Source organism: Chelonia mydas, chromosome 7, assembly GCF_015237465.2.
Source record: "Chelonia mydas isolate rCheMyd1 chromosome 7, rCheMyd1.pri.v2, whole genome shotgun sequence".
NCBI classification, from domain to species: domain Eukaryota; kingdom Metazoa; phylum Chordata; order Testudines; family Cheloniidae; genus Chelonia; species Chelonia mydas.
In genome coordinates this window covers 95,364,845-95,387,624 of record NC_057853.1, presented here as the reverse complement: position 1 = coordinate 95,387,624, position 22,780 = coordinate 95,364,845, and the positions used below count along the sequence as shown (strand labels likewise).

General features: G+C 38.6%; 1 protein-coding gene across 7 annotated transcripts in view; it reads left to right on the top strand.

The window, feature by feature from the left end:
• The window catches only part of INPP5A (inositol polyphosphate-5-phosphatase A), a 408,827-nt gene that overhangs the window by 280,749 nt on the left and 105,298 nt on the right, over positions 1-22,780 (top strand). For all 7 annotated transcript variants that reach the window (XM_027819502.3, XM_037905636.2, XM_043552493.1 and 4 more), the window contains one exon: positions 18,882-18,966. In XM_027819502.3, coding sequence (XP_027675303.1) covers positions 18,882-18,966 — 85 coding nt within the window. The remainder of the gene's footprint in view (positions 1-18,881; positions 18,967-22,780) is intronic.

Below are 22,780 nucleotides of genomic sequence, written 5' to 3'. Positions count from 1 at the left end.
AGTTATGGATCCATAATAAAGGCAGCCATCAAGAAAAGATGATTTATGTATGGGCATACATGTATTGGCAATGTATAGGCAAAAAGGAAGTATATTTATACAGCAGTAGCCTGAACTGTCACATCTAATGATTCTCTGGAAGATTTGAATGCTTCTTTTATGAAGTATTGATTGACTTCATGTTTCCCAGAGAAATAGAGCCTAAAAGTTTATCTTTAAAGACGTTTTCATATGCAATGTTGTCTATGACGTAATGGTGATACTGTAAATGTAACTTAACTTTTTAGGAATCTCTCTAAGCAATTACAGATAAGTTAGGAATAATTTGATATCAGGAGTGAATAGGTTCATTCATAACATGGTTCTTTTCATGCAGTTCTTTCTCTTTCCCTTTCTTATCTAAATATTGAAATTTTCTCCTCTTCAAACACACATGCATGCTTTCTGTGACATTGCTAGTAGTTACATCTCCCTGCTTCTTAACAGATTCCCATCACCCTGCACCCAACCTTCCCTCCCTTGTTCCTTCCAAGACACGTCCCTTCCACCTTCTTACATACACTCTCCCCAGACTTTGCCCCCTCACCCTCACACGTGAAGTCATCTGGCACCAGTGTGGTCTTCTTTCTAATGTATATTAATTAACATGTTTAAAATCCTAATGCAGACAAGGCAAGTTGTAGCTGTAACGCACATAAGTTAGCTGGTTGAGGCAAACCATAGGGTCCTCGACCAGCTAACACACATTAAAACTACAATTTTCCTTGACTCAGTAGGATTTGAACATGATAGCTAATGTGCTAAAAACTGACTTTTTCTCCTAGTGAAGACTAGACCTGTCTGGATACCATGATATGCTGCTTTCCCTACTCCTCCTTTTAAGCCCCCATATTTCCCAAGTTCCCTCCCTACAAATCCTACTGTAACCCACACACCTTCTGGGTGTGGTGTTCTGTCCCATCTAGTGGCAACAAGACCACTTAGAGAGAAAAGGAGTACTTGTGGCACCTTAGAGACTAACCAATTTATTTGAGCATAAGCTTTCGTAAGCTACATCCGATGAAGTGAGCTGTAGCTCATGAAAGCTTATGCTCAAATAAATGGGTTAGTCTCTAAGGTGCCACTAGTACTCCTTTTCTTTTTGCGAATACAGACTAACACGGCTGCTACTCTGACACTTAGAGAGAGAGAGAGTTAAATGAGTCTGCTCTATAGCCTTAGTTTAGAGGCAGTTGGCTTTTAGCTCATATGGTAGAGGCTCATGCACTAAGCTTCAGAAGTCCCTGGTCCAATCCTGCCCACGGTGTTACATTAGCACCTCACATCACTCCTCCATAAAATGCTTCTATCAATCTCCCACTCCCCTATAGCCTCCAGATGATTCCTCTCCTGGAAGCCTGTGCCTTGGTTAGTATTACTGCAGAGCTATGACTAAGGTCCTACCAAATTCACAGCCAGGAAAAACATGTCAGAGGTCATGAAATCTGGTCTTTTGTGTAATTTTACGCTATACAATACAGATGTCCCTGGGAAGACCAAATTTTATCAAACTGGGGATCCCGACCCAAAACGGAGCTGCAGGGGGGGTTGCAAGGTAATTGTCGGAGGGCTGCAGTATTGCCATCCTTACTTCCGCGCTGCCTTCAGAGCTGGGTGGCCAGAGAGCGGCAGCTGCTGGCCAGGCACCCAGCTCTGAGGGCAGCGCCCTGCCAGCAGCAATGCAGAAGTAAGGGTGGCAATACCATACTATGCCACCTTTACATCTGCACTGCTGCTGATGGTGGCGCTGCCTTCAGAGCTTGACTCCCAGCCAGCAGCCGCTGCTCTACAGCCGCCCAGCTCTGAAGGCAGCGCAGCTGCTAGCAGCAGTACAGAAGTAAAGGTGGCAATACCCCAACCCCCCTTCAATAACTTTGCGACCCCCACCACAGCCCCCTTTTGGGTCAGGACCTCTACAGTTACAACACTGTGAAATTTCAGATTTAAACATCTGAACTCATGAAATTTACGATTTTTAAAATCCTATGACCATGAAATTGACCAAAATGGACTGTGAATTTGGTAGGGCCCTAGCTAAGATAGCCTCTCTGTATTTAAATATAGCGTGGTCTGGGGCTCCTCCTGTCAGGGGTGCCAAGGTGCAACGTATGCCACTGAGAATGAGCTTTTCAGTAAAAGATATCCAAGACCAGTGAAGAAACTGTCATAGCCACATCTTTTCAGAAAAGGTTGAGCCGTAACATACTGGAGATCAGCCTAAGAGTGTCGCTATATGGGGAATCCAAATTCAGACCGCAGGTACTGAGAGTGGCTTGTGAATCCCTCCCGCAAGCCATTGATTTGAGCAGCACTGGATGGGTAGCCTTATAAGGAGCACTAGTTTGGGGGGGGGGGGGTCAGATGAGCAAGGGAGAAGGGGTAAATGGGTACAAATATGGGAGGATCTTTAAAAATCCCCATTCCTCCCCCCTAACAAAGGTCAGGCTGTGCTCAAAGGTTGGGCTGAGATTAAGGGTGACTCATGATCAATGAACCAGCTCCTCTCTCCATCATTTACACACAATGTCCTTCTTTGCATTGAGATGTTGCATAAAATAAACTCCTCTGTAAGGAATTCTCTACAAAAGAATAATAGTTGATTTTAGTGATTGTTTCCTATAGAAAATGAAGAGGAAATAGACCCAAATTTAGATATGCAGCGTAAAATATCTTGTTTGTATGTAGACAGTATTGTGCTTTTTTTGTATTTTTAGATTTCCATTGAAAGGCTTTTAAAGTATAGAATTGGTTATAGATATTTTCTTATTTAGAAAATATAATAGCCAAAGCCTTACCTCTCTGCTTATGTCTCCAGGATAATTTTCATTTAGCTAAAAACTGGCCCATCTACTTAATGAAAGATTTAGCTTTTTTCCACTGCGTGCATACCCTACTTTTCCACTATATACCAGTAGGGGGTAGGTAGGAAAAGCTTTAACATTTAGTGTGTCATTCTCACTTTTGGGAGGGCTGGAGAAGAGAAATCATCTGATGCCATTTCTACCAAAGTAAAGCAGTTAAAACATTTTTTAAAAATCATAAACCTTATTGATGTAACGTAAATAGGTTGGCTGTGTAAGTTTTTAAGATATACTTTGAATTAATGAACTGAGCTTCAGTGAGTTCTAGATCTGCTTGACTAGGAGTGCTTTTAGCCAAAAAAATTGATATATATTGTTACAGTACCCCAACAGATAAGATAGTTTTTCCTTTCCTTTGCTTTGTTTTTTTTTGTTTTCATTTGATTTTCTGTCCCTCTTCTCTTTTGTTCTGCATTAAGGAACCTAAACAGATCTATCTGTATTATTTATTGCTTGCTTGCCACAGCATGCTATGTGCTTCATTTAGCTAATTTTGGCTTTGGACCTCCCACGATGCCCTGGCAAGGGTAAGGAAATCAGACTGTAGTATTAGTGTTAACTGTGGGTCAAAGATGTCATGATGGTATATCATTAAAATGTGACATTGCCAAAAACTGCCCTAACTCCCCTGTCTTTAGAAAAGAAAACCTTCAATTTTAGGTTGCACTACTACTGTGGGTTTGCATTCACATGAATTGCTCATTTTCAGAGAGCAGCCAGCCGCAGATCCGGACCTCCATAGTGAAATGATGGGCTGACTAGCACAAAAGAGGAGTTCTGTAAGAGCAGTGAATAATGGGAAACCCCTTTCATGGGCACTGCTAACCTTTTGGCAGCCACCAGCAAACTCTATTCTGATCTGCTGATTGGGGAGGACAATACACTGAAGCTCACTTTGAATGAATGCTACCACCAACAGTGTCCCCATTCAGAAGGTTTTGGGAACCATCTTTGACCATTGTCTGCCATCGCTCCTTCAGACAGTAGGAAAAGGAAAAGTGAGAACATCTATAGGGGGAAAAGTACTTCTTTTCTTGGCTTTAATCTCTCTTTAAAGCTTCATAGATCTACATTTCCAGCTGAGCTACTGGAGCTATGCAGTGTCAGATAAACATAGAAGAGAGAGTTTTCAAGCCAGGCCTTTAAATCCCCTTATCTGCATGAACTAATAATGCAGATTTAGTGCTGTTAAAAACAGAGGCTGATAAGTCTTTTCCTCTAAAGCCTTTAAACTGCTAAAGAGCATTTAACTGCAACGCAGTTCAGACTCAGTGAACAATACTGAGAAGGAAAACAGTTTAATGAGCTAAACCTTCAGTGAATGAAACAGAAACACCTTCTCACAGTTGATGTAAGTTATGGTGGGAGTAAGTGAACCACAGTTCTGTCCTCTGTGTGCATCAGCAGTTCTGTGAATATCTTCATAAACATTAACTACCTACAACCTCATTAATGTGGGGTTCAAATGACCACAAGATTCTCTTATGCAAGAATTAAAAGCAATAGATACAAGTAAAACTTAAGTAAATTATTTTAACGTTACAAAAGTCTTGTTAACCACATATATTATTTTATGCCAAAGCTTTAGTACATAGGCATGAAGCTTCTAAAATATCTTTAAATTGTAAACTTTTTAAAAATGAAAGTTGATGTTAGAGGTATCTAGAAATGTTTGCATGATTATGAAGTAATTCTGAATAAGATTTTTCGAAGGCAGATATTTAATCTAATAATATTAGAATAGTAAACAGCTTATTTTGGTTTTAAAAAACAAAAAGAGGAGGCATAAGAATAATGTGGTGAGGAGAATATGCAAAGGGCAACTGGAGTATGTGTGTAATGTGTCATGTTATTTTTTACCTTTATAATTCAGTGACGGTGAGGAAGGCAGAATTATCATGGACTTTTTGTTGTAGACTGTATAGACAAATCCTTTTCTCAGCATTTGCATGAATCCAGTCTAACTTCTTGGAGGTCAGTGGTGTTACTCTGGATTTACACTGATATAACAGAGACTGAATTTACTCCATATGCTTCAGAAGTGAACATCTGAAAACTGCTTCCCTTCCCATATTGGATAACGTACTTGCCTAATCCTGCCCCTATCTTCACCGCAATTGCATCTTCATAACTTCTAAATTTTGGGAATTACGTTCATGTGTGAAATAGGGAGAGGAACATGCGGTTAACAGTGTAGATCACATGCTTCACTTCACACCTACATAAATATTTTATTTACGAATTAGTCTTTTTGTCTGCATGAAATTAGACTACTTTTGAGCCAAATCCTACAGCCCTGACTCAGGCAAAATTTTTGTCAACTTCAATAGGATTGTTGCCTGACTAAGGACTACAAGAGGGTGTCCTTTATGAGTATTATATGAGAGTTAAATAAGAATCAGCATGTGAGATAGTAGCTTGATGCTGGCGTTCTTGATGTGCCAACCTTTGAAACTTCCTGAAATTATCCAGACCATTCAGATCCATGAAATGAGCTTTTTTTTTTTTTGAAAGTGACAGTGCTCTTCTGTTTTCCTTTTGAAATGTTGCCTGGCCTAGTTCAACAGAAACATTTTTACATTACAACTGTGAAATCTTGGCATAAAGCACCCCTTTGTGCCCTTCATTATTTTCTCACAAATATAGTCCATTGTCACATAGCTGAAGTTAATTTGATCAACATTGGGACATTTAACTTTTATGTCCGGTCAAAGGAGCTGTTTCATGCTCATTTTGGGTATTCAAAAGAAATGATTGCCAGAAAAATAATGTTACTATTAACAATTCAGAGCAATTAGTTTCCCAGGGAGAGGCGATGTGATGCACAGGCTTCACACAACTATTCTTTGTCATTTTATGGATGCTCATCAGTCAACTGTCACATCTTCTCAAAGACCCCTCCAATCTAAATGTTTCTCTTTGGGCTTTTCCCAGAACTAGCAGCTGAATGAGGAAAAGAAAAGCCACTTCGTTTCTAGGCAAAGGAAAACTTCATTCTAAAGATCTGGGTCATTTGAGAAAATTCTAGGAGTAGCCCACATCATTTTCCCCCAGTTTTATTCCATCCATCTCGTTTTTACAATACTTATTTTAACAAGTGAATATTCCAACTGCAATCATGGCATTTTCAAGTTTATAATGAAATTTGTGATGTGCCCAAATAGAATGTAGTCCCAAGGCAAATAAGCCTTCCGTTCAAATATCTTCTAACCAGGGTTAACATCCAATGTCACATTCAGAAAAGCAACTTTTCATTAAACACATTGGGTCCATCTCATTAATATTCAGTCTCTTCTCCCTCCCGCTCTTTAAACTAGGGTTAAGTGCTCTCAAAATTAGTGTGTTTGTATAATATGTTCCACAAAGAATAAATCCAGCAAAATTATCTTGTTACTTTCAACCTGTCAGATAAAGTCAAAGGCTGGGGGCTTTTTCCTGCTGTTTTCCCACTGGCTCAGTCTTTTACATGTCTGACACCATCGGGCAGAAAATTAACTAATGAGTATTGCTTACATAACATGTACACATGGTTTTTGAATTTAAATTGGGTAGTATTTTTAGGGGGTTTTTGCATATTTATTACATAATTTTACAAAGTTAATTTTTCAAATGGGAAACATACATTTATATTTTTAAGGATATATTCAGACCAATGGCATGTGTTTGTATAGTAGATGAAGCACGAGATTTTAAAATTTAGGGAGACATTCTTTGACCCTCCCAGATTATTCAGATTTGTTTTCACCACTGAGTCATTTTATTTATGTATTATCAGTGTTTTCTGCATATATGGTGGAGGACTGACTTAGTGGCTCCTTTTCTCCCACAGCCACGGAGCAATGCTTCCAGGCTGAGGTCATTGGAAGGGTAATGGTGGCAAGTTTCTGCCACATCTTGTACCCACCCTGTGAATAAAAAGAAAACTTCAGTGTGTCTGTTTGGAGAGACAGTGGCCATGGTAGTGTTATTTAATCTTCTCCTTGTAATGTTGGTTACCTAACTAGGACACGCAATGTCTATCCTCTGATCACTTCTAACTATATCACAAAAGGCAAAGGTATGTTTTGCATTTCTAACTTTCGTGAGGTAGTAGAACAAAATCCCATGCTGGAATATTCTGCAGGTCATTTTATGGCCCAGTTTCCAGGTACGTTTTTTATTAAATGGTCACAGTGTTTTTTTGTTTTACCCAATCCTTTAATATATCATAGGGTAGCTATACTTACTATGTGTATTAAGACATACAGTTCTAGGAGTCTATTTTCTATCAATGAGTAAATATAAAGATTATTAACACTGTGAGTTTCACAAATTATTTGGAAGCGTTTTAATCTCCTATGACATAACAGGGAACTATTAAAAAAAAAACCAGTTTCTAGAATTTCTTGATCCATATGTGTTATTTTACATCTGATGAAGAGCAAGAGAATTTCCTTATAACTTAACCTCAGTGTAATAGAATTGTGTTCTACTGTAGTAAAATTGATAAGTACTTACATCATTATACCTGGCTGCTATTACATTAGGTGAATGTCAGTGTCAGATAAGATCATGGTTTTGTCAATATAATGAAAATACCAGTCAAACTAGAAAAAGTCACAATTTTCCAGCTCTAAAAATTGATTTTTATTGCTCTTCTTGTAATCCTTTCTTTGGATTAAATATTTATTATTGATGTGGTCTTTGTTTTAATCTTAATAGCTACTGACATGGTAATTAATTAAAAAATAGAACATTTTTTGCCCAAATGGCACTATATTGAAATTAAAAGTGAACATCACATATTAGTTAAACAGCCCTGGCAAATGCCTTGAGTATTAAGATGATTGCCTTAGCTTCTTGACAACTCCTTTCATCTTGTTGTTTTCTGCTTGACCTTTTGAGATGTTTCGATATTATTAATAGGTTTTAGCTATTATATCAAAAAGAGTAGGGCACAGAGATGTGATAAAGTTCAGCTTTTTAATGACAATATTACAACATTTTGGACATGCCACTGAAAGCACTTACATTAGGTCTGTTTAGCTACACTTAGACTGTCACCTGTTAACTTTTCTTAAAAATTAATGATTACTTCTTGAATCTAGAAATCTAGCGGTCCTTTTTTGTGGATTCCTATAGAAAAATATTTAAGGAAGAGGTGGCCAATGTAAGTTCTAGGCTGAAATTTTTTTTTTTAAAAAAAAAAGTGAAGGTGGGATTGATGGGAATAGGAGCCTAAAGGCCACATGTCTGGTGCTGTGTTAGCCAAACCTTAATTGTCTCTGGTGGCTCAACCTTCAGTGTCCTGGCCAGGCTGTGATAGTGTAACAGAGATTTCACTGTCGTTGTTCCTTTGCTTTCCACCAGAAGTCACTATAGGAGTTGTTATTAGGACTCATTGGAATTTAAATATAAATAGAAGTGAAAAGTATATAATTTAATGCTCCATTACTGTTTTCTCTTTAATCTGATTGGGAACCTGATTCTGATTGTTAAATACTTATCAGTGGTTCTGTCTCCTATCCAGTAACCTTTCTGTGACCTTCACTCTAACACTACTCTGACTCCCTTTCTAGTTGCTGTGAACACTGGGGCTTCAGTGTCTTGCATTGCACATAGCAAGTATGCAAACTTCCCTATTGTTTCAACCTCTGCAATGCTTTCTGAACACTTCAGTGATCAGATTAAATGTGAAAAGGTTTTACCCCAGCATGCACAGACATATTTCAGCATTATTTTAATAGTTTCAAATTGAAATAGATCCCTTCTGGCTCAAAGCTCTAGTGAGATTAACAGTAAACACAGTGAATGTTTTAACCTAAAAATTGAATACCACAGTTACTCAGTTAGGTTGTACTGCTATCTACCACCCCATGCTGCTTATTTCTGGTTTTAAGATCCCTTTTATTATGACACTATGCTATATAAATATACTTACAACATACCTCTTTATCAACAACTTTATTTATGGATGTTGAGCTGCATTTTGTGTAACCTGTCTTACTACAGTCCTCTAATTTCACATGCACGATGTGCCTTTGAAAATGCTAAAATGATCACTTTAAATATATTTTGAATTACTTTTATAATTCTGAAAAAGAAAAGGAGTACTTGTGGCACCTTAGAGACTAACCAATTTATTTGAGCATAAACTTTCGTGAGCTCACGAAAGCTTATGCTCAAATAAATTGGTTAGTCTCTAAGGTGCCACAAGTACTTCTTTTCTTTTTGCGAATACAGACTAACACGGCTGCTACTGTGAAACCTTTTATAATTCTGTATTTCTCACTACCTTTGAGTTACCACTATATTAGCAGGTCTATAGCTTGCTTAATACGCAGACCAAACATTTTGTTACTGATTTCTTTAGTACTATAAGGTACTTTATTGATGCAAGATCTATTTTGTAACTATTTTTCTAAATATATAATATTTTTAAAATGTTGTTTTATACTACTAATTCCTTTACATGTATAATACACACAAAATATAGCAATTCTAGTGAGATTGTTCACTACCCAGAAAAATAGGTAAATTTTAAGGGGTATCCACAGTTCCGTATTTGTTTCTATCCACTTTTTGTTATGATTAAAAATATGCTCCTTGAATAACATTTTTGACCCTTGGATTGTTTCTTCCCAAGAAATGTGACAATACCCTTTCATCTCTTCTCCATCCTCAATTCAGCCAGTTTGGCAGAGCTATGGGGGAAAAGGATGGAGGAAGGTTGTTTTGTTTTGTTACTGTTTTTAAAAAACAAAACAAAACCCTCTTTTCAGTAGTGTCAAGCTAGGATAAATTGGCCAGGGGAAGCATGTTTATAGACTGTGTGAGGAACTTTGTCTTTGTGTGGGAATGTTGGTAACACTGTTATGGTTTGCCTGAATGAACTGCGATGACGCGGCTAATAAGGTATCCTGCTGAGTGCCACCGCAGGACTTTCTCAGACCTCCCACTTAATTCTATTCAGCTCCAGCTCAGTGTAGCTAATTTTTCCCATTCCCTCAATTCTTTAGGCCCCCTTACAAACAGAAAAGTCAACTTTCACACCGAAGGCAAGATAAGTGCTTTAGGAAATAATCGTGTAAACAGAATGTTACCTTCTGACCTGCTGCTGATACCTTGACTTGGGACAAAACCCACCAAGCTATTGCATTAGACATGGCTATTAAAGGAATAATGCAGCTGATCCTCCTTACAAAGTACCCTGAGAAATGGTTTAGCCAAATCATTCTGCCTCTTGTCACACTGAATTATGTTCAACTGCTTCCCCCACCACCAAATTACTGATATTTAGCTGTTTTTTCTCCTGTCCTTTTCAATGACAGTATGTTAGGGATAAGTGTGAAAGTAAAGTGAAAGTCAGTAATGTCCTATTATTTTCTGGCCTAACCTGAATGAATTGAGAACACATGTACAGTAGGCCTGATAACTTTATAAATGAGAGTAAATTTTATAAAAGTACTGTTGATCTTCACTAGAATAATGCATATTTTGAGTGACACTCAAAAATAAATCACAAAAGGATTTTAATTGCTTTTGACAATTTTGAATTGCTTATTTAACAATAAATGTTATGAATAAACTGTTACTTGTGATACTCCATATTATCGTTGATTAATTACATAATTAGACACTTTGAGATTTTCAAAGCCACTTACGGGTTTTGGGTGCCCAGTTCCCATTCATTTTAATTGCAAGTCCTAATTCCCTAGGCAACTTTAATCATCTCAGCCTTTGTGCCTTTACTTGATTAATAATGGTAGCCCAAATTTAGGACTTGGTTCTGCAAATATCTATGCATATGAGTAACTTTAGTTGCCTGTGGAAGTGCTTGCAGGATCGAACCCTGAGGGTATGTTGACTGCATAGTTGACTTAGGCACTCACTCAGGTTTGGTCCCTAACCTGATCCCAGCCACACACACAGCCCTCTGGCTTGAGTTTGCTGGTGCTCTCAGTACAGACAAGTGCACTTGTCTGGGGCTATAGGCTAAAGCCTGAGTGTCAACCCACCTACTTTGCAGTGGGATGTAGGCTAAAACATTTGAGCGCTGATGGTCCTCAAGTGCCTTCCAACAATTCTCTTCCTGTGTCCAACAGACAGAAAAGTTCTCCCACAATTCACTGGGAAAGAATCATAGAATGGCTCAGCTTACCGCAGTGCCAAGAACCATGATTTATGACATGGTGACACATAGGAATGAGTGCAGCACTGGTATGGATTGGTCCCTCCATTTTACTTTACCATTAATACAAGAAGTGTAGGGCTTTTATATGAAATTAAAAGATCTATTCATTTGGAAACAGTAAAAGGAAATACTACTTTGTTTGGCATTTAATATCTTGTGACTTCAGTGCCTAATAAGGTCATCACTGAGTCCCATACTGTGATTGGACTAAAAGAAGAATGGATAATTGTATGCCCACTAACATCTATAGCTCTGAAAATTTAAAAAATGAAGGGTGATCAAATATTAAGCATAAGCGGATTACCCAGGTCATTCAGTAAATTAAGAACAAAATTAATTTACAGTTGTGTTCACCATGAGCTTGTATGTACAGTGACCCCTGTTTATAACATTGAATAAGGTTGACATGATTAGAAATGTTATTCTGGTATCTAAAATGAACAGAGTTATAATATGGATCTATTGTATGATGTTAGTACATACAAAATTATTTGCACTTAAGAACTGCCTTGTGGAGCAAGAGCAATGCATTTGTGACCAAATGATTATAGCAGTGAAAACGTTCTCCGACCCAATTCAAAGAAGAAACTTCTCTTTTGTAGAGGGAATGGCTGTAGTCTTTTTGGAGAGCTTTCTGTGGTCTTTTTATTCAAGGGTTACCACAAACACAACTTAGAACCTGATGGATTTTAGTTTGCTCTTTTATGTAAAACTGAAAAAAAAAAAACTTTGTAATTCTCTGCAGCTGTCACATTTTTGTTCACTGGTCTGCTGTCCCATATCCTGCCATAAACTGTTAAAAAAATAAAACTGTCCAGCAAGACCTAAAACTTGCAAGAATGTTAGGGTTGTTTTTTTTATAATCGGATACAGACAGCAAATAAAAGCTACATGAAATAGCACTAGATCCTCCCACTAAGAAACATTAAATTAATGCTAGTGACATGGGTTGGCTGCTTTCTTTTTACATGATTCAGATTTATCACTCCATTGGGTGATTCATTGCAACCTTTTAAAGGATTATTTGATTCATGGCATGTTCAAAGGAAATTGTGATAATGGCAAATACCAAAGTACAATAAAACAACTTCTAAAGCTCTCCTATCTTGTTTGAAAAAAACAAAACATCTGCTATTCCTCCCTTGTTGGGGGAGAAGAAGGTGGTTTCTCATTTCTCCATGTATTTGACACTTAATGAACTGCATAAATTTATAATTGTAACTGGCAGGACCAAGAGGAATGGAACATTTTTCAGAGATGGTTCATTCTAGCCCAAACACCTGAATTTTTTTTTCTGAGTCTGTACAAAACAATATTGTATACTGAGTTCTCATGCGTTCTGTTGCAGTCTGATCCCTCTAATGCAGGTGTTGCTTCTTTCATTGACCAATGGAAGAGCAAATAATTTCCTTTACTATCTCTGCCTCTGTCAACTTGGACCCTGATTCTGCAATCTTAATCAAGAGGAGTAGCTTTTACGCCAGCAGTTCCATTGATTTTAATTGGGATGACCGACAGGAAAGTAAAGATTTCAGTATTAGGCCCTCGAGGTAGCAAGACTACTGAAGTCTCTCTAGTATTCAGGTTTTCTTGGATAAAGGAAAAGTCTTCGTAGCCAGGGCACTTCTTCACATCTATATATTTTTAGTTAACCCATTTGAATCCTATTAAAAGTAGGTATATGGCTATTAATCATTTTAAAAGGCTATAATGCCTACAGGTTCACAGATTCTCGTCTCTTTGGAAGTTAGAAGTAGAGTAAGCTTGGATGGAATTCTTAATTACCCTGGCAGGCACCAGTGTCTAAAGGAATGACCACAAAACTCAGGCTGTATATACACAGGCATTTAAGCTGAAGCTTTTTGATGCACATCAGGAAACTCTCTATATCTGGGTCACACCATAGTCTACATGCAGAATGCCTGATCCATTTTCAGTTCGCATCAAGTGAACACACAGCAACGCTTTGCTGTGAACTCAGAGTGTCGCATTCTCCAGGGGGATCCCATGATTTGCTGCTGAACAGTGTGTGTCCTGGGATTGTTTTCACTGTGAACTGTGGGAAGTCAGGTTGGTTCACATTTTTAAAAGAAATCGCATATTTCCACTGTCTCCATCCCATTTCTAGGTGGGCTCATGCCATTTTTGAATTGCTGTTGGCCAGCATGGACCCAGCGATGCTCCGCACAGCTATGATGACAAACACAAATATGCCTGGGCTACTTGGGCTGTATTATAGCTCTCATACCCAGATGGATTTGGCATTGGACTTTCGCACCAACCAGATGATGTGGGAGCAGGAAGATACTCTGCAATGGTGGCATCAGGATAAGGCAGAAGAACAGGGGGACACCAAGCTGTTACCAGGTCACCTACATAGTGTTCAGCGCCATTTCTGAGCCCAGAAATCAGCGTGGATTGGTGGGAGCAGCTCGTTCTGCAGAGCTGGAATGACCAGCGGCAGTGAGAGAACTTCAGGCTGGGGAGGGCTACCTTTTTTGAGATCTGTGCAGAACTGCCCACAAAACTGCAGCGACAACATACGAACAATACAATCCGCCATCACCATGGAGAAACTAGTCACCATTGCCATCTGGAAACTGGGGCCCCCAAAAAGTTTCCAGTCTGTAGCCAGTTTTGGGGAGATCAGCTGTTTGGGCCATTCTCATATAGTTCTGTTAATGCCATTTACAAGGTGCTGTCTAACTAGATCATGAAGCTGGTAATGCTCAGGAGATTGTTGATAGCTTTGCATTGCATGGAATTCCCAAACTGTATTGGGACAAATGATGGAATTCAGGTGCCTATCATTTACCCTCTCTCCCCTCCCCTAGCCTTCTCCCCCAGCCAGGGCATAGAATTTATAAGCAGATAGGGGTATTTTTCCATGGTGCTCCAAGGACTGGTGGACCACCATGGAAGGTTTACAGACATAAATGCCGCGTGGTCTGGGAGGGTCCATGATGGCAGGATCTTTCAGAACTCAGTACTTTTTAAATTAATGGTGAACGGACTGTTTGCACTGTGGACATTAATGGTGTGGAGGTTGGTCCAGTTATTCTGGGAGACCTGACTTATCCCCTGTTGCCTTAGCTAATGAAGCCATAGAAAGGCCACTTTGACAGAGGGAAGGAACATTTTGACTATGGCCTGAGTATTCGTAGAATGGTAGTCAAGTGGGAATTTGCCTGTTTGTGTTAGGAACCAGGACGTAGGCGGTCTGGCCTAGTGGACACAGCAGGCATCCCGATCAGCTCTCTCTGCGTCTGCTGCTGCCTGGTTGGTTACTTCCACTTTCACATGGTGTCAGGTTGACCGGTCAGTCCATAACTCTAGTGTTCGTATCTTTGAGGTTCTGCTGTACTGAGATGGGTGACTAGGAGGCAGAGAAAGGTCTTATTCAAAAAGGCAAAGCATAGACCAGCTTGATACTCTGTGAAGTTATGGTCCCCCCAGAACCACTGCAGGAGTAGAAGGGGCTTGCAAGCTGTACCAGGTGCATAGGGCATCCAGCCATTCCCTGTAACAAGTGCAACAAAACAGCTATTTCTTAGGCTTAGGTCCTGCTATATTTCTCCTGAAGACTTCGGAGAAAGAGTGCAGAGAAAAACAGATAGGATCCTACAATGATTGTCAGCTACTATGTGAGTTACAGGGCTTTTGTACCTCAGCAGAGAGCAATGTAGTTTGTGCCTTGCCCGGACATGCAGTGTGCACTCATATCTCATGTAAACTACAAAAACCAACCACATTTCTTTTCCTCTAAGTCCTGTCTCAGTAAACGTTGAATTTTGCATAAATGAATGCTTCAGTTATTCATATTTGCTGCGGGAGGAAGGGTGGGAGAGTGGCACAGACTGCAGCTGCACCATGCTGGCAGGCACCATTTTGAAGCAGCAAAAGGGCTGAGTTAGGAGGGAGGTAGGAGCTCCTAGTTCACCTCAGCCAATAATAATAATATATAATACATTGTAAATATAAGTAATTACATGCCAAAGTTCCCTGCAGGGGATCAGATTCTTCAGTCCTGGCCTGGGTTTCTGGCTGGGCCTCGGGTTCAGCTGATGCAAGGCAGGAATTGAGGTCAGTAGTAGCAGGGCCAGACAGGGGCTGGCTTTCCAGCTGGCCATCATCAGGTTCCTGGGTCCCAAATGGATCTTAGCTGTCAGGGGGCAGCTCCTTTCAGGCATCCTCCTGCTCAGCCTCCAGTGGGTCTAGCTGGCCGTTGTCTGGTTGAACTGTTGTTATGTAAAATCTTGTCCAGTTCATTAAAAAATGGACAGGTCCCATGTCCTCTACTCGATTGTCTCCTTTTATCCCTTGTTTCAATGTACTTTCTCCTGAGCTGCTTATTCTTTATCTGACACTGATCAGTGTCCCAGTAGTGACCCCTCGCAGACATCTGCTTTGGAAAGTTCACAAAAAGGTCCTTAATCTTGTGGCTGACTGCAAGAGCTTCCTGAACCAACGCTTCTCCCCAGGTGGCGATGAGATCCAGCATCTCAGCGCGGCTTCGCGCAGTTGCACAAGGCATGTCATGGGGCTTCTTGAGTGCAATTGTGGTGTATTGCCAGAATAATGATACACTGGGATCCAGGAGCAAATGGGCAAAATCTGGCTCCGCACCACCTTTTAAAGGAGGGAAGCATCATTCTGGACACTTGACACAAGGGCATGGCGGGCACACCAGTTACTAACAGGGACATGTTAGTAATGATCAACCTGCAAAGCATTATGAGATTGCCATTGGAGGCATGCAAAAGATGGTGTGCAACAATTGTGTGCACACACACAAAAGACGAAACTAATTCAATTTGAAGCAAACCTAGTCCACTTTGTGAGAAGACTCCAGAGTTTCCAACAAATGTGGAGCTAGTGCACAGTGATGAGTTGCATCATATGAATGCAAGCTTTTTCAAACCAGATTAACTTGATTTGATCACATTGACAAGCTCCAGAGGTCAGTTCTTAGCTGTGCCAACTGACTTGCTATGTCATCTTAGGCAGATCGCTTTACTTCTTTGCCTTGGTTTTCCACCTCTAACAGCGTACTACCACTTAAAAGACTACCCCACACTGACATTCTGAAGATGAAATTAGTTAATGTCTTCACAATGCTTTGAATATGTAAAATACAATACCAAGTGCTAAAGAAGGGCTCATATAAAAACTTTGGATCCAAACACCCTCCAATTTTGAGCAGGGAAGGTAAGGGGTAATTAAATTACTGCTTCAGAATATAAGAATTGTACATCTTGGCCCCATTCTCTATTATTATTATTTTATTTATTTATTGTAATACTTTGCAACAGATAAAATAGGCATAAAAGTATGGAATAAAATGAACAAAGAGAAACAGTGATGTGGCCATTATCACCTGCATATTTTTCGTAGGTAATAGTTTTGCTAAACAGTCTTCTGACCAGGTATGCCACCCTTTAAAATGAACATGTAATATCTACAACCTGTTAGTCTTATTTGTCCTGATCTTATAGTAAAATTTTGATTCCCTAAATTTATATGTAGTTATTAATTATATTAATTAATAACAAATTTTCAGCATTGACAATCAGCATTTTTGCCCATCAGTAACTGATTCGGATTTTTCTAATTAATTTAGCTATCAAAAGTTCTAACTGGCAATTTTTTGGCACAATGTGTTTATTTGAAAAAATCGTCTTTGCATAATACAATTACAGATTTCATCTTCATAATATCAGTTTGTTTTAAGAGGACTTCTTTAGACCTTGATGTCATTCCAGTGATATCTCTCAGCTTTTTGTCAGCAGTAAATGGCACCGAGCAAAGCCAAAACTGGGATATGAATCAGGAAAGTTGGCAAAGCAGACGGAGCTTTTCTTGTGTACAAATCGTATATCAGATTTTGCAATGATAGTGTGAGCAAATTGTGGTAATGTAAATGGTTTAACTTTTAAGTTCTCATTTTCCTCATAGTCCATGAGGGGACTAATCAAACTAATGTTATGTATAGGTCAAAACTGACAGGCTTTTCTTAATGGTTGGTTGCAGCTGACAGTGGATAGTATTTATTAATAGTACCTGCAATAATTTGTCAATTGAATGGAGGGTTTTGAGATTTTCTTAGCAGAAAAGGATAGCTCTTTGCAGGAGAATTTGCTTCAAATAATCACTGTCATAGGTTCAGTGTGCATGAGTTTTTCAGTGAAATAATATTGTTTATGTAATAGATTGCCATTGGGTAAAAATGTGGAGGGATACTTTACAAGCAAAGCAGTATCTCATTTAAAGACCCAGGTGTTTTCTTACTTTATAGCTTTGAAATGTCCAAATGGGGGTAATTTATTAAAACTTTTAAAGCCATTTTAAATAAATGTCTCCTATCTAGGCATTATAGCTCCAGAAGGCCACTTACTGTAGGTTTCTTTATAATTCTTTAACTATCCATGTGGGCCCTTACCTCCAGCTCAGTTGGGATTTCTGGCATCATCATGCTTATATATTTATTTACTTCCAGAGTACATTTATGTAGTGCCTTAGATCTATTGGTTCTTTGTTGTGCAGTGTGCTCCTAATATGGTATAAAAGTATTTTGTGCTTTTTGTCCAGTGATTTTTTTTTCTAATATTAGTCATAATATTCTGGTCAATTACTTCATGTCTTCGCCAGTTGATAACAGGAGACTGATTAGTTGGTCTCTGTTCCCAAAATGAGGTGCTGATTCAATGACCGATTTACTTGATTTTATTCCACTTTGAAAGATTTGGCCAATACCAACATCTCTAGAAGCCTGTACAATTTTTAAAATTATTAAATAATAAACACTGACCTAAGTTTTTAAAAAATCACTGAAAAAAGTAAATAAACAGCCACCCCTCACTCAGCTCCCAACTCTGATCAAAAGCCTGAGAAAAGATGTAAGCTTTACACCATATCCTGAATGTCATCTGTCTTGGTGATAGCCAATTCCAGAATCCAAAGCCTTCCAGTGAGAACATCTTCCTGCAGATAAGCAATTCTAAGGACTTTTAGCTCATATGTCTCGAATGTGATAATGGTACACAGAGAGGAGGTTTTTCAGTCAGCCATAACCTTGGCTACATAGGACTTCATAGATCAATATCAGGCCAAATAGTAACAAATAATACTTAGCACCTCTATAGCACTTTTCATCCATAGATCTCAAGGTGCTGGATAAATATGGGGAAACATTATGGACCTCTATTTTACAGATGTCAAACTGAAGCAACAGAGAGTTTGAGGCAGGTATTTTCAAAAGTGTCCATTAATTTTGGATGTCACAATTTTTAAGTGTTCACCCTGAGACACTTAGGAGCTGATTTTCAGAGGTGCTGAGCACCCACAGCTCCCACTGGAGTTAGTTACTATTTCTACCATCTCCTCAGGATGCTTTCCCTGGCTTCTGAGCACCTCTTCACTTGTCTGGACTGAACTGCAGCCAGGTTACTCACATAGAAGCCCCTGTTTTAACCAGGGAAAGCAAATAAACCATACGCATATGGGTTTGAGGAAAAAGAAACAGAACTACATATCATCTGCATGCTTATAATAGTACAGACCAAACAAGCTGTTAATATATAGTGAAGTTTTATTCCAAATAAATTAATGCTGTTGTTGACTGTTCACAAATAATTTTGCTAATGCTGTACTTAAAAGCGAAATGTGATTGTGAATATATAGCTTTTATTACAATATATTTTAACATTTTGCAATTACAGTTCCAGGGATTTTTTTTGTAAAGGGCTTTTTTGTTTTTACATAGAAAGCTGCATAGACAGCAGTTAATGTATTTTTGTCTGCCTTTTCAGAATTAGAGATCAGCGGTTTGAGAAGGTTTCATATTTTGTGTTTGGAGATTTCAACTTTCGACTGGATTCCAAATCAGTAGTAGAGGTAGGACTTACTCCTTTCTTCATCTCTGGGTGCTATCTAAGGGTTTTCATTTCTAAAATTGTTTCCCTTTGGAGAGAAAAACAGAAAATAACAAAGCAATCTTAATGTTGACGTCAAACTTGCCAAGGAATACTTTTAGGGGCTTTCAACATGAACATCTAGCAGGTAACTCAAAATTATTATTGAAAGAATTTGATTAAATAATAAAGTAACATCACTGAGATAGCAAGAGGTACTAAAGGTTTTCAGTCTCCCAAGAATACAATTGTATTATGATAATCAAACCCATTGGAACAGCAAGGTTGTTATTTATGCCATTATTGTGAAAAAACCAGGTCGTTTTTGTCCAAAAAGGCAATGAAGGTTCAAGAAGCTATAGTGTTAGGATTCGCATTTCTGAGGATCAAGAGGACTCGTTTGCTCCCTGTAGAATGTTCATTTGCCAGCCAGTGATTCTCTCAGTTCAGGGAGTTTTAAAATGGACCTCAAACATGATGAATTTACTATAATCACTATGGGCCAGATCTTGGCAATTCCACTTCCACTGGGGCAAGGCCCCAAATGCAGCTGAAACACTACATTTCTATTGTGTGGGGGAGCATACTGTAAAGAGCACATGCAGAGGGACTGCACTGGAGACTATTGCTCTGTGATTGTCTTCTTTACTGGACAGCAATTCCCTAGGGGGAATTGCAAGTGTGATCAGTGGGACTTATATTTTGACCAAAGTCCCAGGGCTGCAGGATGGAGACGGAGGTTTCTGTTCCCTAAACTGCTGCTTTGGTCATTTGTGCAAAGTACTTTCAGCTGGGCTTTGTGCATGAGGCCAAAATTTCATTTTAAGCTTGTGTCTGTTCTTATTGCTATATCTCATAAAGACTAATTCCTATTTGGCTTTATTTTTTAAGCTAAATACATGTTGTTTTGCATGTGTAACTAATGAGGAAAATGATATAATGCTAGAGATATTTCATAAACTTCTATGACAGAATTCCACAAAACCCACAAACTCTGTGAAAATATTAATAGCTGACATTTATGCAAACTTTTGTGATATGAGCATCTCAACATGGAAATATGAACAGAAGATATATCTGAAATCAATGAGAATACAATAAACCTTTTTCACAAGTTGAGATTACCTTGATTTACCTGGATCTGAGCTTTAGCAGTAGTCCCAGGTTTAACAACTACTTTATTCTCCTGTTTACCCTCTTTAAGTCTCAGAGGTATTTTAGTGTTCCTTTGGCATCCTTGAGGGCAAGTATGCATCTTCTAACCCAGGGGTTCTCAACGTTATTCTTTCTGAGACCCCCCCCCCAATATGCTATAAAAACTCCATGGTCCACCTGTGCCACAACAATTGTTTTCTGCATATAAAAGCCAGGGCTTGCATTAGGGGGTAGCAAGCAGGGCAACTGCATGGGGCCCCACACCGCAGGGGGCCCTGCGAAGCTAAGCTGCTCAGGCTTCAGCTTTAGTCTCGGGTGGCGGGACACAGGGAGAGCGTGGTTTTGGCTTTCTGCCTGGGCCCCAATGAGTCTAATACCAGCTTGGAGAACACCCTGAAACCTGCTCACGGCCCCCCAGGGGTCTCGGACCCCTGGTTGTGAACTGCCGTTCTAACCCAAAGGTTGATACTTTGTGGTTTAAGCAGCAGGAAGTACTGTGTCTCTATGCTCAAAGTCAAGGTACCTTTGCCTAGAGATGCAATGCATTCCCCATTCCTCATGTGATTAGTCCCTACTCTGATGAAAAATCGGGATGTGTCACATGGCAGCACAGTATAGAGAGGTGGAGTTTAGATAAACCTTCATCTTTTTATTCACTGCAATCATTTTTAACTGTAGTTAAATGTTTTAATTAAAGTGTAATTGGAGTGAAATGGAAGGACTGATTCAGAATATGCAGTTTCGTATTGTCTATGTTAAGGATCCCATCTTTGTCTGTTACATTGGTACTACCCCAGTAACTTCCATATTTACAGAAAGAAGAAGTAGGCTACAGAATCATCTGTTTGGGAGTAGTCTATGCTATTTTTTTTACTTTGCTCAGGGTACACTAATGTAACTGAGAGCACTTGTATATGAGAAAACATCTGTCAATCAATCTTCAGCAGTACTGTATATAGGACTTTATCCTGTGAGGTGCTGAGTACCCTCAGCTTCTACTGTTGTCAATGTAATCAATCAGGATTGAGCCCATAATGAATACTTTCTTAATTTGCTGATTTTTATTAAGGTTTTAATTAACGTAACTACATTTGGATTCAATTAGAAATATTACAAATAGCTCACAATTTTTTCGGAAGTATGCATGTGTATATTAGATACAAGTATTATATTTCGTTATATGGTGTCTTCTACTTACAAGATATGAAAACTTATCAAAATCCACTCTTTAAAGAAGTAATTAGAAAAAAGGCTGAAGTTTTCTCTTCCTTTTTAACTAAAGTGGAATTGGAATTTTCTTCCTTTAAAAATGTATTTCTGTGTCAGTATGAGAAACCCAGGTTCAAGAGTGAAGCCTAGCTATTAGAAATGGAAAAGATCTAGCAGACTGTCTAATCTACCTGCTGCCCTTCTATTGCCCCAGCATCTGTCATGTATGGGATTATCCTTGCGGAATATTGTGTTCCTATCTATCCTCTTTTTGAATATCTACAGAGATGGAACTTCCACAAATGATCTTGCTAGGATGTTCTATCATCTACACCTTCTTCCTGTAAAGTGTCTTTTTCAAATATCAGATCTCAAAAGAGGGAATTATTATTTAGCATTAGAGTACAGAACTGGTAGTCAGGACTGCTAGGGTAAAATCCTGGCCCTCGGAGTCTTTGGTAGAATGGCACTAAATGGATATGAAGTGTAATTGATCATTATCCTAGCTGATGATAACATGTTTGTAAAGCATTTCAAAATGTTAAATGCTATAAAAGTGCTAAGTTCGTATTAAATGAAGAGTAATGGTCAACCAACTAAAAATAATAAGAGTCTAAATTTAGGCAGGCCTCCTGGTGACATCATAAACCCAAAAAGTGAAGCTAGAGTGGCAGGTACAATTATAATCTTATGTATCATTTTGGTTTATTTTATTGATTAAATCACCTTTATGCTTGATTTTTCCATTAATTACTGTGGACAGGCAAATCCTGGTTTTTCAGTTCAAAATCTTTTAAAGAGATTCACTTCTAACAAAAGAAGTAATGACACTAGTAATGGGGAACAATATGTGAATCATACAACAAATATGCAGTAATAAAAATGTTAAGAATAACCATCTTTAGTACTGGCATAGCACTTTTCATCTTCAAAATGTTTTACAAACATTAATGTTTGCTACATATGTGCACCTAAGGTTATAGAAAAGGTGCAGTTTAAACATGAATCAAACTTTTTTATACTTTCTTTGTGGAAGAGCTCTTTTAGAAAAATTGCAATTGTTTTCTGTTTATTGCTTTATTAGACAACTAGTATGCCACATTGCCCTGTGCTGTATGATCGTGTAATGAAAGATGCTTTTGAAACAGTGCATATGCATGCACAAGGAACTATAGTCAAAGTTGCTTTGAAAATTTTAGCTCTGAATTTCTTTACATATGTACAATTCAAATCACAACCTTAACATTGTAGACTTTTGAGCAGAATATGTGATATGTACTGGTATGTCCATAGGATTTACAAGATTTAAGAACTGTCTATGTCTTGTGCAAATCACTTCATAGAACAACTGGCCAAATACTACAGACGTTTTGCCAGACATGGTGCTGACAAAATGTCTGTAACACCATCTTGACACAGAGAGGTTGTTAATG